The sequence below is a fragment of the Monodelphis domestica genome, chromosome 1 (assembly GCF_027887165.1).
Source record: "Monodelphis domestica isolate mMonDom1 chromosome 1, mMonDom1.pri, whole genome shotgun sequence".
NCBI lineage: Eukaryota > Metazoa > Chordata > Mammalia > Didelphimorphia > Didelphidae > Monodelphis > Monodelphis domestica.
In genome coordinates, this window is record NC_077227.1 from 156,716,370 (window position 1) to 156,730,895 (window position 14,526).

Sequence of the window (14,526 nt, forward strand, 5' to 3'; positions counted from 1 at the left end):
GAAAGGAAGGAAACAAGGAAACAGCTTGTTTTCCTTCTTAGGGAAGGAGAGCCTCCTGCGAAGGTGCTCCTCAGGATGGGGTGTGGGCGCCTGTCGGGGGCACGGGCTCCTGTGTGGGCTCAGCGCCAGTGAGAGAGAGGGAGAGGTGTCCATACCCACCGCCAGCTGGGGAGAATGACTCCAACTTGGCACCTGCTTGCTCCTTGCTGGTTTTTATCACAGTCAATTTTTGACGCTGTGTTCATTTCACTTATTTATTAATTTTTATCTTCAGAGAACAGATGGCCAATGTTGAGTAAGACAGAAGTCCCCTCTCCCTGGACTCCTTCCCCACGCCGCCCCCGCTCACTCTCCTCCCACCAGCGCACATACCACCATGCTTAGTTACTCGTTTTCACAGTCACAAGAGGAATCAGGCGGGTCAAACACACACCAAACTTGCAAAGGAAATATCTAGAATATGCCACTGCATCTGCCTCCCAATTCCCACTCCTCCCATCCCAATCCAAAATACTAGAGGGGCCACTCGTAGTCACGCTTTCCATTCCATAAGTCATTATTAATAGTAGTGAAGATAAAGATGATGAACAGTGAATTTATATTGTGCTTTAGGGTTTAAAAAGCAATTTACACGCACTATCTCTGTGGATCCTCACAACAACCCTGTGAGGAAGGGGCTATATTTACCTCTATTTTATAGGTGACAAAACTGAGGCATGGGAAGGTAAGTGACTTACCCAGAGTCCCACAACTAAGTCTCTGGGACAGGATGTGAACTTGGGTGGTGGAGGAGATGGCGTGTTGGACCTGGAGTCAGGAAGACTCATCTTCCTAAGTCCAAATCTGGCTTGAGACTCTTACTTAGCTGTGCCACCCTGGGCAACTCATTTAACCTTGTTTGCCTCAGTTTCCTCATCTGTACTGAGCTGGAGAAGGAAATGGTAAACTGTTTCAGTATCTTTACCAAGAAAACCCCAAACGGGGTCACAAAGAGCTGGAAACAACTGATATGACTGAACAACAGCTTCTTGCCTCCAGGTCTAACACTCTCTCTCCACCTCACCCCCTCAGCTGCCTATCATCAGTGTAGAACTGTCACTGAAGGGGAAGGAATGTGCCTCTGCCGGTCCTGTTTCAGTAGGATAGCTACAGCCCGGGTTCCTGACACTCCTGTCGGTGGCCCAGTCTCCTGATGTCCAACCCCAGGGGACAAAGGAAGGGTCAGTCTCTTCCAATATAAGTAGGACGAGAAATGTTAGAGAGAGAGAATACAGACAAAAGGACAAAAAGACACATTTACTCTTGCTGCTGAGTCATTTCTGTCATGTCCAACTTCTGTCCAACCCTGTTTGGGGTTTTCTTGGCAAAGATACTGGAATGGCTTACTATTTCCTTCTCCAGTTCATTTTACAGATGAGGAAACTGAGGCAAACAGGGTTAAGTGACTTGCCCAGGGTCACTCTCCTGTCATCCTTTCCTTCATTCTCTCAGACCAGAGATTCTTATCTGGAAAGCTTAACTCTAAACACCTGACCTGGGGTCCTTCTGGCACTGACTAATGAGTGGCCCATCATATTGCTTCACTTTATTCCCAACAACTTCCTCAATGCCCCTACTGTGTCCTTTCCCTCTGCCTTCTGGAAACATCAAATCAGACTGCCATTGCCACCAGAAAAAAAAGGCATCAACAATTCCCCTAGGTCTTCATTCACGGCCACCACTACTACGTGCGAATTGTCTCCCACAGACCATCTGAGATCTGAAGTTGCCTCTGTTGAAGAGCCAGAAGGAACCTAAGAGTTCGTTTATTTCAGGTGTAGCTGGGTGGTTCAGTGGATTGAGAGCCAGGCTCAGAGCCAGGAGGACCTGGATTCAGATCTGGCCTCAGACACTTCTTAGCTGTGTGTCCCTGGGCAAGTCACTCCCCCGCCCCTGCCACTGCCTGGCCCTTACCACTCTTCTGCCTTAGAATCAATACACAATTTTTATTCTAAGATTGAAGGTAAACATTTGAAAAAGAAAAAAAAAAGAATCCATTTACTTCAAACCATTTTTTTTAGAGTTGAGGAAACTGAGGCAAAGTGAGGTTAAGCCCAAGGTTACCAGGTGGTGAAAAGAGGTCCTCAGGGACACACACAAAGAGACAAAGACAGAGAAAAGGCAAGGGGCAGGGAACAAGAACAAGATGAAGAGCTCAGAACAGAAAAGAGACGGTACCAGAGAGACGGGGGGAGAGAGAGTAAGTGACACCAAAAAAGGGAAAGGTCCAGAGTAGGAGAGACAGAGTGATAAGTACAGAGGCAGAGGGGACATACACAGAGAAGACCACAGTGGAAGAGAGTGACCCAAAGATAAAGTGGGAACAAGATAGTGACCCACAGAAAGATCAGGACTCAGCAAGAAAGACAGAAAAGGAGGAGGAAAAGCAAAGCTGGGGAGAGATGGAAGAAAAAGAAAGTGAAAAGTGGCAGAGAACAGAAGACAGGAAAGAAGGGAGGGCACTCTTGGAGGTGGGTGTTTATGTATGGAGACTTTTTTTTTAATATATTCTATTTTGTACAGAGATAAAAAACAAAGCAAAACAAAACATTTGTTGCCTCATTCAGGTGTCTGCTCCGGTTTCTATTACAGTAAACAAGCCCCAGTGTGAGGAGACCTCAGAGCCCCAGCTCTGGGGAGGCCCAAGGGCAGGGACAGATGCCTGGCAGAAGGGGGTTCTCCCAGGGATGGCGTCCAGCCACAGGCTGGCCTCTAAGCCTATGGATGGGAGAGTGAGTCCAGGAAGAACCTTTGTAATTGCCTCTTAGTTATTCATCTGAAGTTGCTTTAACCTTGACAGCAGGCAATTCAAGCTTTGCATAGAGAAGAGAAGAGAGCTGCAGGGCTTCCCCAGCAGCTCAGCTCCTCCTGTCTCCTCAAAAGCCCACAGAAACAAAGCTTCAGCGTGGGTGGCTACTAGCTTCCCCAGGAAGACTGGGCATGGGGGCCATGGGTGGCATCCTAAGCACCAGCCTCCAAGGTCCTGTCTTCCTCCTCTTCGTCTTTGTGTTGTACCTTTAAGGAAGGTGATCTAATTAGCCAACTAAGCTAAACCTTGTGTTTGGGTTCAATTATCTGAAGGAAAGGAAGCTCCAAAAGGACAGTTAGGTGGTGCAGTAGATAGGACTCAAGTTCCTGAATTCAAATATGGCTTCAGATATTTACTACCTATGTGACTTTGGGCAAGTCACTTAACCCTGTTTGCCTCAGTTTCTTCATCTGTAAAATATGCTCAAGAAGAAAATGGTAAGTCATCCTAGTATCTCTGCCAAGAAAACCACACACAGAGTCTCAAAGAGTCAGACACAACTGAACAACAATAGGAAAGCCCTGCCAAAGGGAAATGATTTATGATTTGCCCAGGTTCTTGTAGCTAGTTTCACGGATTCAATCAAGGAGCATTCATTAAGCTATGTTTCAGGCATTGGGGATGCCAGACAAAACTGAAATTGTGTGTGAGCTTATTTTCTGTCCTGGGAAACAAGTATTCAAGCAAGTAAATATGATGTATATATTGGGTGGGAGGAGTACTATTAGCTTAGGAGATCAGGAAAGACCTCATATAGGAAGCAGCTTTTGAGGTCAATTTTGCAGGGAGCTCAAGATTCGCAGGGGTGGGGTGAGGGGAAGGGAGTATTCCAGGCATAGGGAAGCATGGGAAAGGGAACGTTGTGGCAGTGGCAGAAGCATTTAGTAAAGGTCTGCTGGACAAAAATGAAACAGTCCTGCACTCAGTGAGCTTATGGCTTGGGGGGTGGCGGGTGGTAGGAAGAGAACAATGTCCATGGAACCCTTCTAGGGGAAGAACAAGAAATCCTGTCTGGTTGAAGGACAGGGTGAGAGAAGGGGAGTAAAATGCAACAAGACTGGAAAAGTAGAATGGACACAGGTCACGAATGTGAGTGCTGAAAATTGCAGGATCTTCATTTTATCCTGGAGGCGATGGAGACATTGGAGTTTTTTGATCACAGCATGGAGTTAAGAATCTCTGTCTCTCATTGCATTCCTGGCTCCCCTCTCTGGGTCTTCCACCCCTCTCTGGCCACTGCCATCTCATTTGTGGTTCCATCCACTCTTTCTTCATCCTTCCTTGTAGGTGGCATCCTGGAGAGAGTGCTGTTGGATTTAGAGTCAGGAACCAAGTTCAAATCCTTCCCCAGACACTTACTGGTTATGTGACCTTGGGCAAGTTACTTAACCTTTGTCTGTCTCAGTTTCCTCATCTGCAACATGGAAAATAGCAATTGCACCTACATCCCAAGATTGTTGTGAGGATCAAATGGAATAACATATGCAAAGTGCTCTGCAAATCCTAGAGTACTGTAGGAACACTAGCTATTACTACTGTTGTACTTTCATTCTGTCAGCCAAATCTACTAGCTTTTCTACCTGTTTCCTGAACGGGCACATCTCCAACAGAATATAAACTCCTCAAGAGCAGGGTCTTTTTTTTTTGGGGGGGGGTCATCTCTCAAGCACAACTAGAATGTCTTATTTGTAATATTTGTTAAGATTCCTAACTTGAACCTGAAATCTAAATACTCTTATTTGGACCTGTGCCCAAAATGCATCTAGGAAGGAGATCCTACCCTGTTATCCCTTTCCCAGTGAAGCAGCAGTGACTTAAGCCCTATAAACTCAGCCCCAATGGCCTGGCCTTCTGGGAACATGCCCAGCCAGTTTTTGGAAGCATTTAAGGTACTTGGACTAGATGGTCTCCAAGGTTCCTTTCAGTTCTAACATGCTATGAGTTTATAAGTATATGAATCTGCCCCTGAGCGCTTGAGGAGGCCAGAAGAGTTTGGCACCAATTAAGTAATTAGCACAAAAGTCTATAAAGCAACACAGCCAATTCATTTAGTGTATAATGCAATAAATGCCACACATCAATTTCAAAGTCTACTCCATCAACTACATATCCCTGAATCAAACAGAAAGACAAAGGTCACCAAGAATTGAGTACCGGATGATGATGAGAGATATAAGGAATTACGTAACTGGGAAGGATTAAAGAATAACAGGCTGCTCAAGGCAGCTAGGGGGATGGAGCACTGGACCTAGGGTCAGAAATACCTGAGTTCAAATTCTGCATCAGAGACTTGATGAGTGACCCTGAGCAAGTCATTTAACCACTGCCTGTCTCTGACTCCTGAACTGGAAAATGGGGAGCAAAACAGTACCTACTTCTCTGAGCTACTGTGAAGATCAATAAGATGGTGTTGCAAAGGGCTTGATTGCCTGGCACACAGTAGATGCTTAATAAATCTTTCCCCCTTCCTTCCTTCCTTCCTCCTTCCCTTCCTCTCTCATTCCTTCCCTCCTTCCTGCCTTCTTTTCTTCTCGCCTTCCTTTCTTACCTCCCTTCTTTCTTTTCTTTTTTCCTTCCTTCCCTCCTTCCTCCCCTCTCTCCTTCCTTCCTTCTTTCTTTCCTCCTATCTTTCCTTTCTTCCAACCTAAGTCAGATAGACCAGGAGGTCAAAAGAACAGTGGCTGAGACTTCAACTAGCAAACAGTGACTATGAAAAGAAAACGGGATTCCTTTGTAACTTAAATGACAGGATAAGTCCAAGTCCTGGAGATTTTTAATCAGATTTCCAAAGAATTAGCAAGTAACCAAATAGAGTAAGGATTGTACTTCTTTTGTTTACTCAGCAACAGAAAGTTGGAAGTAGGAGTAATGGGTAGAAGTTGAACAGAAGTTGATTTAGGCTACAGATAAGGAAACATACATATTAACATTAAAGGAGCCAGCTGAGTAGAATGGGAAGAGTATGGAAGAAGAGGACAAAGGTTCAAATCCCATCTCTGGTGTGTTTCATTTTAGGCAAGTTCCAGACTCATTCTAGCTCCAGATCTATGACCCCATAATTCATTTGGTTGAGAAGCCTCAGGAGATAGTGAGCAAGTTCCTCATCCTTGGAGGTTATCAAGAGGACATTTAAGAAATACTTGTGAGAGACACTGAAGATGAGATTCTGAGGTAGGTATGGATGAACTCTGAGATTCTGTGAGCCTATGAAAGATACACTGCGCAACATGTTTCCATTAGACCCTTGCTCTAAGCAGTGGACAATACAGCTAGATGATATAAGGTACAGAGTAATGGACATGGAGTCAAAAAGGCCAGAGTTCAAATCCTGTCTCAGACATTTACTTGATGTTTAACCCTGGGCAAGTCACTTAACATTTGCCTGCTTCACTGCAATACTTCCTCACAGGCAAAATGATGACAATAAAAGCACCTACTTCCAAGGACAGCTATGAGAATCAAACATTTGTACAATGCTTTGCAAATCTTAAAGGGCTATATAAGTCCTAGCTATTAGTGTTATTATTAGTTACCTATAGATAAGAACTCAGCTAGAGCACTGAATTTGGAGTCAGGAAAACCTGAGTTCAAATCCAGACTCAGACACTTACTATGTGTGTGACCCTAGGCAAGTCAATTAATCCTGATTGTCTCAGTTTTCTCATCTGTAAAATGACCTGAAGGAGGGAATGGGAAACCATGCATTTCTTTAGCAAGAAAATCCCAAATGGGGTCACAAAGAGTGAGACATGACTGAAATGACTAAACAACAGAAAAGAGATAAGGAACCTGGGCAATAGGGAGCAGATAGAAAATAAGGCAAAAACTCCATCATCTTTATCCCAGTCCTTTGGACGTCACTCTACTGCAAACACGAGTTTCTGGGATCCAAGGACACTGAGCACAGCCTGCAAAGCATTCTGGGATGAGAGTCAAATAGACAATGGGACACTGGGAATGCGACAATTATCTTAATACAACGAAAGCTTAAGCTTCTAAGCTAATCCTGGGGTATCATTTATAAAAGTTAACAGGGCATATTTAATTTAGGAATTGGCTCACGTTCCTCTCCTTACAGCTGAAAACTCATAAATGAAATATACTGGATCAATGCCCAGTGCGGAAATAAAAGTTATGAATAATGCTTCTATCTCAATCATTGTCAATGCTTTAATATCTCTAATTATTTTAAAAAGCTAGATATCCAATATGGAGAAAAACTTTTTTTCCTTTTATCTCCACTTGGGAGATTAGTACAATTTAATAATAGTCCCTCTGTCTTCTTTCTTCAGTGTAAACTGATGTACTGCCCTCTGTTCTTCATCATCAGATGGTCTGGAAGTTTATGACCAGAAGGGTTAACATCTCCCCCATATTGGATCCTCTAAAACCTCCAAGAAAGGTACACTGATTGAAGAACAAGACTCAGAATCAGGAAGACCTGGGTTCATGTCCCACCTCTTCCCTAGCATTTAGCGTAATGCCTAGCACATAGCAGGCACTTCATAAATGTTTGTTGCTAGATTGATAGATACTGGCTGTGTAACTTTGGGTGCATCACAACCTCTGAGTGTCCCCAGGCAATGCTCTAAGACAGAGCTGCAGAGGGGGTGCCAATCAGCTTTAGAAGAGGAACTTTCCTCATTGGGATTCCCTATGCCAATGAAATCATAGGTTCAGTCTAAAATAGAGTTTCTTAATTTTTTCTGTGTCATGGACCTCATTGGCACCTTGGTAAAGTCAATGGATTCCTCAGAATCATATTTGTTTTAAAACTCTTACTTTCAGTCTTAGATAGATGAAGGGCAAGAGCTAGGTAAATGGGGTTAAATAACTTGCCCATAGTCACACCGCTAGGAAATATCTGAAGATAGATTTGAACCCAGGTCCTCCCAACTCCAGGTCTGATCCTCTATCCACTAAACCACCTAGCTGCCCCAGAATCATATTTTTAAATATATAAAATAAAATGCAAAGAAAATGAATTACAGTGAAATATGTTATTTTAATATATAAACATATATTTTTTTTCAGTTCCCAGACCCAAGTTAGGAATCCATGGTCTAGAAAAAACTCTAACACCTCCAAGCTTTCCAGGTTTACTTATGTGTCTATTCTTACTCTGAAAATTGGCACCAGTCACCTCTTCTGGCACAGAAATCAGACTGTACCTTGAGAAAAACAGGCAGCAATCAGTAGGTATACATTAAGCACTTACTATGTGCCAGAAGGATAGCTAGGTGGTACAATGGATTGAGTGCCAGGTATGGAGTCAGAAAGACTCATGTTCCTGGATTCAAATCTGATCTCAGATACTTCCTAGCAGTATGAAACTGAGCAAGTCACTTAACCCTATTTGCCTCAGTTTCCTCACCTGTCAAATGAACTGGAAAAGGAAATGGCAAACCACTCCAGTATGTCTGCCAAGAAAACCCCAAATGAGGTCACTAAGAGTATGACACAACTGAAATGAAAATGACTTGACAATAACATGTGCCCAACACTGCGCCTGGCACTTGGAAAACAAAAGCAAAAACAAGAGTCCTTGCCTTCAATGACTTATGCTTTCCCATGGGGGAACAGGTACATGGACAAGTAAGAACAAAACAGATAAAACATAAATATGAATTAATTATAGAGTTGGGGTTGGGCAGGGCAGGATGCTAGCCACAAGGCAAGAGGCCAATCAAGATGTCATGTATGATGAGATTGTTCTTGAACTGAGCTTTGAAAAAAAGCTAATTAGGAAATCTAAGAGGTGAAGATGAGAAGAGAATGCATTCTGGGTTTAGGAGAAAGGCTGTGCAAATAAACAGAGGTAGGAAATGGGTTATTATGCATCAGAAACAAGTAGGCTGGTTTGGCTGGAATACAGAATGCACGAAAGAGAGTAATATGTACTAAGTCTGACGAGTCAGGCTCGAGCCAGCTTAAGAAAGGTCTTAAATGCCAAATGAGGAATTTGTAATATATCTCCAAAGCCATACTGGAGCTCTTTGAACAGGAATGTGGCATAAATAGACCTATGCCTTAGGAATATCAATATGTCTTTTAGGAATATCACTTTGGCAGCTGTGGGGAGGATTAGATTTGAAAGGCAGAAAAACTCAAAGTGGGGAGACATATCAAAGACATGTTAAGGACAGCCTTAGAAGAAACAGATGACAGTGTAACCAGTAAAGCTGCCAGTATACCAGAGAAACCTGCCCATGTCCCCCCGCCTCCATTTTCCTGATTTAGCAGACCCTGAATTTTCTTTTTTTTTTTTAATTTGACCATCTCTTTTATTATTTTTTCCCTTAAACATTATTTTATTTGGTCATTTCCAAACATTATTCATGGGAGACAAAGATCATTTTCTTTTCCTCCCCCACCACCACCTCTCCCATAGCCGACGCATGATTCCTCTGGGGATCACATATGTTCTTGATTTGAACCCATTTCCATGTTGTTGGCATTTGCATTAGAGTGTTCATTTAGAGTCTCTCCTCAGATATGTCTCCTCAACCCCTGTAGTGAAGCAGTTGCTTTTCATCGGTATTTTTACTCCCACAGTTTGAATTTTCTATTCCAAAATGATCATCCAACTCAAAACACCCAAAACTCTCTCTGTAACTAATAGTATTTCTACACATCGCATAACTAGAAAGGCTTTTGAATCACTGCCTTTGGAAAGAGGCTGGCAACTACACCAAGAGTTTTGGTGAGAACCCAAGAGCACCAGGTTGCTATCTTTTTTTTTAACCCTTTCTGTCCCTCTTGGAATCAAGAGTGTATATTGGTTCCAAGACAGAAGAATAATAAGGTGAGGCCATGGGGGTTAAGTGACTTTCCCAAGATCACACAGCTAGAAAGCATCTGAGGCCAGATTTGAACCTCCTGTCTTTGGGCCTGACTCAATCCACTGAGCCCCCTACCAGGCCTCTATCTTCATGGTCACACAGAGAAGGAGATGCTCATGGCAAAAAACATATATATAGATGCCCAAAGATGAGACAAGGCCCAAGAGGGAAAAAAAAAAAGCACAGCTCTTTATAACCGTGCTTGGAGAAACTTCCTAAGGGCAGGTAAATCAGAATCCTTGGCATTCCTCACACAAGTACCCATCGTTCCATAAGTACCCCTAATACCCGCACGTCCCGCCTCCCCTAAATGCCCATATCATATATGCCCATCCACAAAGTCTCAACAAACCTGCTGATAACACCCCCAGTAAATGTCCGAAATTACAAGAACACCCATTTATACCTTCTGTCGCCTGTACCCTCTCCTTCACTGGGCAGCCCCTTCCAGCTCAAGATGATGAGCCCATCATCCTACGCCTCCATCCTACTGGATGCAACACTTCAGGGATTCACGGACCAAAGAAACTTTGCCCGCTCCCTCGCCCCCAGGCAAATCCTGGAGGCAGGTCCCACGGACCATGCCACTCTCACGCCCGCGGGGGTAGGGATGTACTCACCACTGGAGCAGTCAATGCCTCCCCAGCCAGGCTCACAGTGACAGGTGTCAGGGGAGACGCAGCGGCCATGGACGCATTCTTCTGTGCACAAGGCTGTGAGAGGGAAAGAAGTACGATAAACGATGAAAGCCAACTCGTGCTGGTCAAGGAACATTAAGCTGCTCTGTGGCAATCTTGGTGTTCATAAACACTCCAAGGGCTGGGGGAAGGGGGAGAGCCCGAGTGTGGAGGACACAACATCTGATCTGAATTATTTAATGAATGCACCAAAATGGAACCTGCAGGAACAAATTTCAAATTGGAGCCAAGAAGACTACTTCCCCAAAGCCTTTACAAGAATATACTATATATACATATGCATGTATATATATACATATACATATAAAATGTGTGTGGATATATACACATATATATACTATGAGAATTTTATACTCTATACTATAATATATAATATGTATATTACTTTGGTATATATACATATTCTATAATATACTATATATGTGTATACTATAGGAACATTATGCTATATACTATATATATACATATACTATATGGAGCCTATATTATGTATATAATAGTATATTATGCATAGATGTGTATACTATAGTATATGCTATATACATGCTATAAATAGTATATAGTATGTATATCTACTATAGCATAAACGATATAGTAATAGTATATACATGTTATATTCTATATACACACATGGGTATACTATAGGAATATTATACTACATTCTATACTATAGTATATGCTATATATACTATACACTATGGTGTCTATATACTATAGGAATACTTTGCTATATAGTATATGTGTGTCTGCTATAGGAATATTTTGCTATAGTATAGATTATACACATATGTGTATACACTATAGGAATATTTTGCTCTAATATTTACTCCTCTCACATACTGTATATAACATGTATATATACTACAGTATGAACTATATACTATATAGTATATGTGCTATATATGTGCTATATAAGTACATACATATGCTATATATATGCTCTATGGTATATCCTGTACTACATATTATAAATGTACATACACATATATAAATTTGTAGACCCTTTACTTTCTCTGCCACTCCTCACTTCCACGTTCTTGCCTACCGTTCCATACTCCTACCTACCAAAGAAATAACCTGTCACCTTCCATTTTAGCTTTCTCTTGGTCTCTTTTAAAGCTTCTCAATTCCCCACACTGCCTCCAATGAAGAGCTTTCATTTCCTCCCCCACCCCACTTCTCTTTCCCAAACATCCCTATTTTGGGGCTCTCAAATGTCAGTGACTCCAAAAGGCGCACAAATGGTGAGGAAAAGGCATCCGCTAATTATAATAAAGCAATTAAGAGAGACATCCATGATGATAATTATAATTAGAGAGAGCCTCACAATTTCTTATCATGTCAGGCACTATGTGCTCCCAAGGACAGGAGGTAGAACCACTGAAGGCTCCTCAAACTATTCCGGTTCTAGGAATAGATTTCTGGTAACTGTCTAAAGGTTTGACATCATCCCTCTCCTGAACTGGTACAATCACTGGCTTCTCAAGGTCATCTTTTGCTTCCTGGATTAAAACTACCCAACCCCATCTTCATCTCACCTATCTACATCTCATCTGTATCGTATAGGATTATGAATCATTTTCATCCTTGATTTTTTACCCCACTCTACCCTGAGAACTCTTATAAGCATTCAGGAAACCAGTTGCCACTATCAGCTCCTGTCACTTTCTCAGCTAGCTACCTGATTTAATCTCCCTTTCCTGAAAAGGTTGAGGATGCCATCTCTTTGAGTGACTCCCCTTAAGAATACAGAAATGGTGCCCCACACAACATGGCATGATTTGAGGGAGTATTACTAGATCCCTTTGTACTCTCAAAATAAGTATCTTTCTTTCTGCCCCTCAATTGCTTTGGGTCTGTCCTCCTTTGCTACCAGACCTCAAAATATCCACTTTTGAATCAGTAATGATTGAGATGAAAAGAGCACTGGACAGAGAATTATTAGGAAGAGTGCTAAGTTCAGCTTACTTACTACTGTAAGTGCTAAGTGTTTCTTGGGCACTATGCTAGGTACTAGAAAGAAAAAAGAGATAGTGTGGAGCAGCTAGGCGGTTCGATGGAGAGAGCATCAGACCTGGAGATGGGAGGTCCTGGGTTCAAACCTGGTCTACAACACTTCCTAGCTTGTGTGAGCCTGGGAAAGTCAACTAACCCCAACTGTCTCTAGCCCTTACTGCCTTGGAACTAATACTTAGTATCATATCTATGACAGGGATAAGAGTTTTTAAAAAATAGGTAGTGTGCAAAAGTACATGTGCGGTGCATGGAATACTATGTATGTCATTTAGAATTATATGGCCAGTGCTTAATATGAGAGAAGTAATAGATTAGAGCCATTTTGTGAAGAACTTTAAATGCTAAAAGAAGTAGTTTGTATTCTATCCTTGAGGGAATTTCTGGGTCACATAGAAAGTGGACAAGGTATTTTCTTCAACCCTCATGACCTCTCAAACCTTTCCAAAACAGAAATCGCACACTAAAGATAAAGGAATTTCAACCCTTTCCATGATACAGGACATTCAGAATCCAAAAGAAGGTTATGACTGAGTGAAATGATGCTCACTGAACCTCCCATGCTTCTGGCAGTCAGGCAACACTAGCAGACCCAAGGATACAATATAGACTTACAACCAATTCCACCCACACAAAAATTAGCCTACATTTCCCACTTTCCAGTGTTTTGGAGACTCCTACTCCAGCCTAGGGAAATTTGCCCTGGTCATGACAAACTGGTAGCTATAGCCCTCTGGGAGCAAAAGTGTGGACAATGGCAACAGCCCTGCCACCCCAGCACTGCAAAGCTCCAAACATCTTGTGCCCAGCCAAAGAACTAATTAATAGAGAAAGTGGAACAGGATATGGTATGTGCAGGGACTTTGGAGCACCCCATCAAAACTGAAGGGTTTATAGCAGAAGGATGTATAGTATCCAGCTGGAGTCAAATCTGACCATCCAAAAGTCAACTGAGGTAGAGAGCTAGGATTGTGAACCATAAATTGTTCAATGTAATGGGAGACAAATGCTTTGAAATCTAGTCCCCATAAAAACTACAATCAGAGGGGAAGGAATCAGAAAGTGAGTAACAGGGAAAATAAGAAAGAAAAAAGGAAAAGTACCAAAAATTTCAGAGAAGAAAACTCAAATGCCTTGAACATGAACAGGAAAATCTACAGGATAAACAGTAACAATAGAAGAAAGTATGACCTCCATATCTAGTAACTTCAGTCATCTATAAACAAATATCATAAAATAAAGGAAAATGTTTCAACACTTAATGAGACAGAGGATCTTATGAAATTTGAAGAAAACATAAAATGACAACATGCTATTCCTGAGGAGTTCAAAAAAGAATGAGAATTATAAAAGCAGCATTTATGACCAGAACAGCTAAAATAATGAGCCTAATGAAAAACTAGAACATACTACAGTAAATCTCAACAAAGAAACAAAAGAGAATACTATATTGGTAAGGCAAATACACAGAAGTGAAGGCCAATCTAGAAGAAGAGAAGCAAAAAAATGACATTTAAAGAAAAAATGCTAATTGTGCATTCTATCTATGAAGCAGGAGGGGGTCACTGAAATTTGTTAAGTTAGAATGATGATGTAAAAAACCTGTGTTTTAGGAAAGCTCTTCATAGAATGGATGGGAGAGGGGCAGATTAGAGAAAAGGAAACCAATTAGAATACTACTGCAACAGTCCAGAAGAAAGGAAATAAGGGCCTAAACTCAGATGTTGACCATAGGAATGAAAAGAAGGATGTGAGAAATATTATGGAGAGAGAAATGACAAGACTTGCTAATTGATTAGATATAGGCTGGAAGGGGCAGTGCAAACTGGAGAACCATTCAGATTCTGCACCTGTACTTCTTAAAGGAAAATTGTTTCTTCAACAGAAATTGAAACTTTAGTAAGAGAAATGGTTTATGAGGGGGAAGATAAATTCTGTTTTGGTCATGTTTACTTTGAAATGTTTATGGGACATTTTAGAGGAAGATATCCAGCAGGTATCCAGTGATCTGGGAGTTGAGTTCAGAAGGAAAAAAAGAAAGCAAAGTAGCCTCTTGGCAGAGAAGTGATAAACTTTAAAAACAGAAAGATACATTTCCCAGCATCATCAATGTGGAAATTCGTTT

General features: G+C 41.8%; 1 protein-coding gene across 5 annotated transcripts in view; it reads right to left on the reverse strand.

Moving 5' to 3' along the window:
- Window positions 1–14,526, reverse strand: part of MEGF11 (multiple EGF like domains 11) — a 489,358-nt gene that overhangs the window by 245,482 nt on the left and 229,350 nt on the right. For all 5 annotated transcript variants that reach the window (XM_056808678.1, XM_056808684.1, XM_007479599.3 and 2 more), the window contains one exon: window positions 10,311–10,403. In XM_056808678.1, coding sequence (XP_056664656.1) covers window positions 10,311–10,403 — 93 coding nt within the window. The remainder of the gene's footprint in view (window positions 1–10,310; window positions 10,404–14,526) is intronic.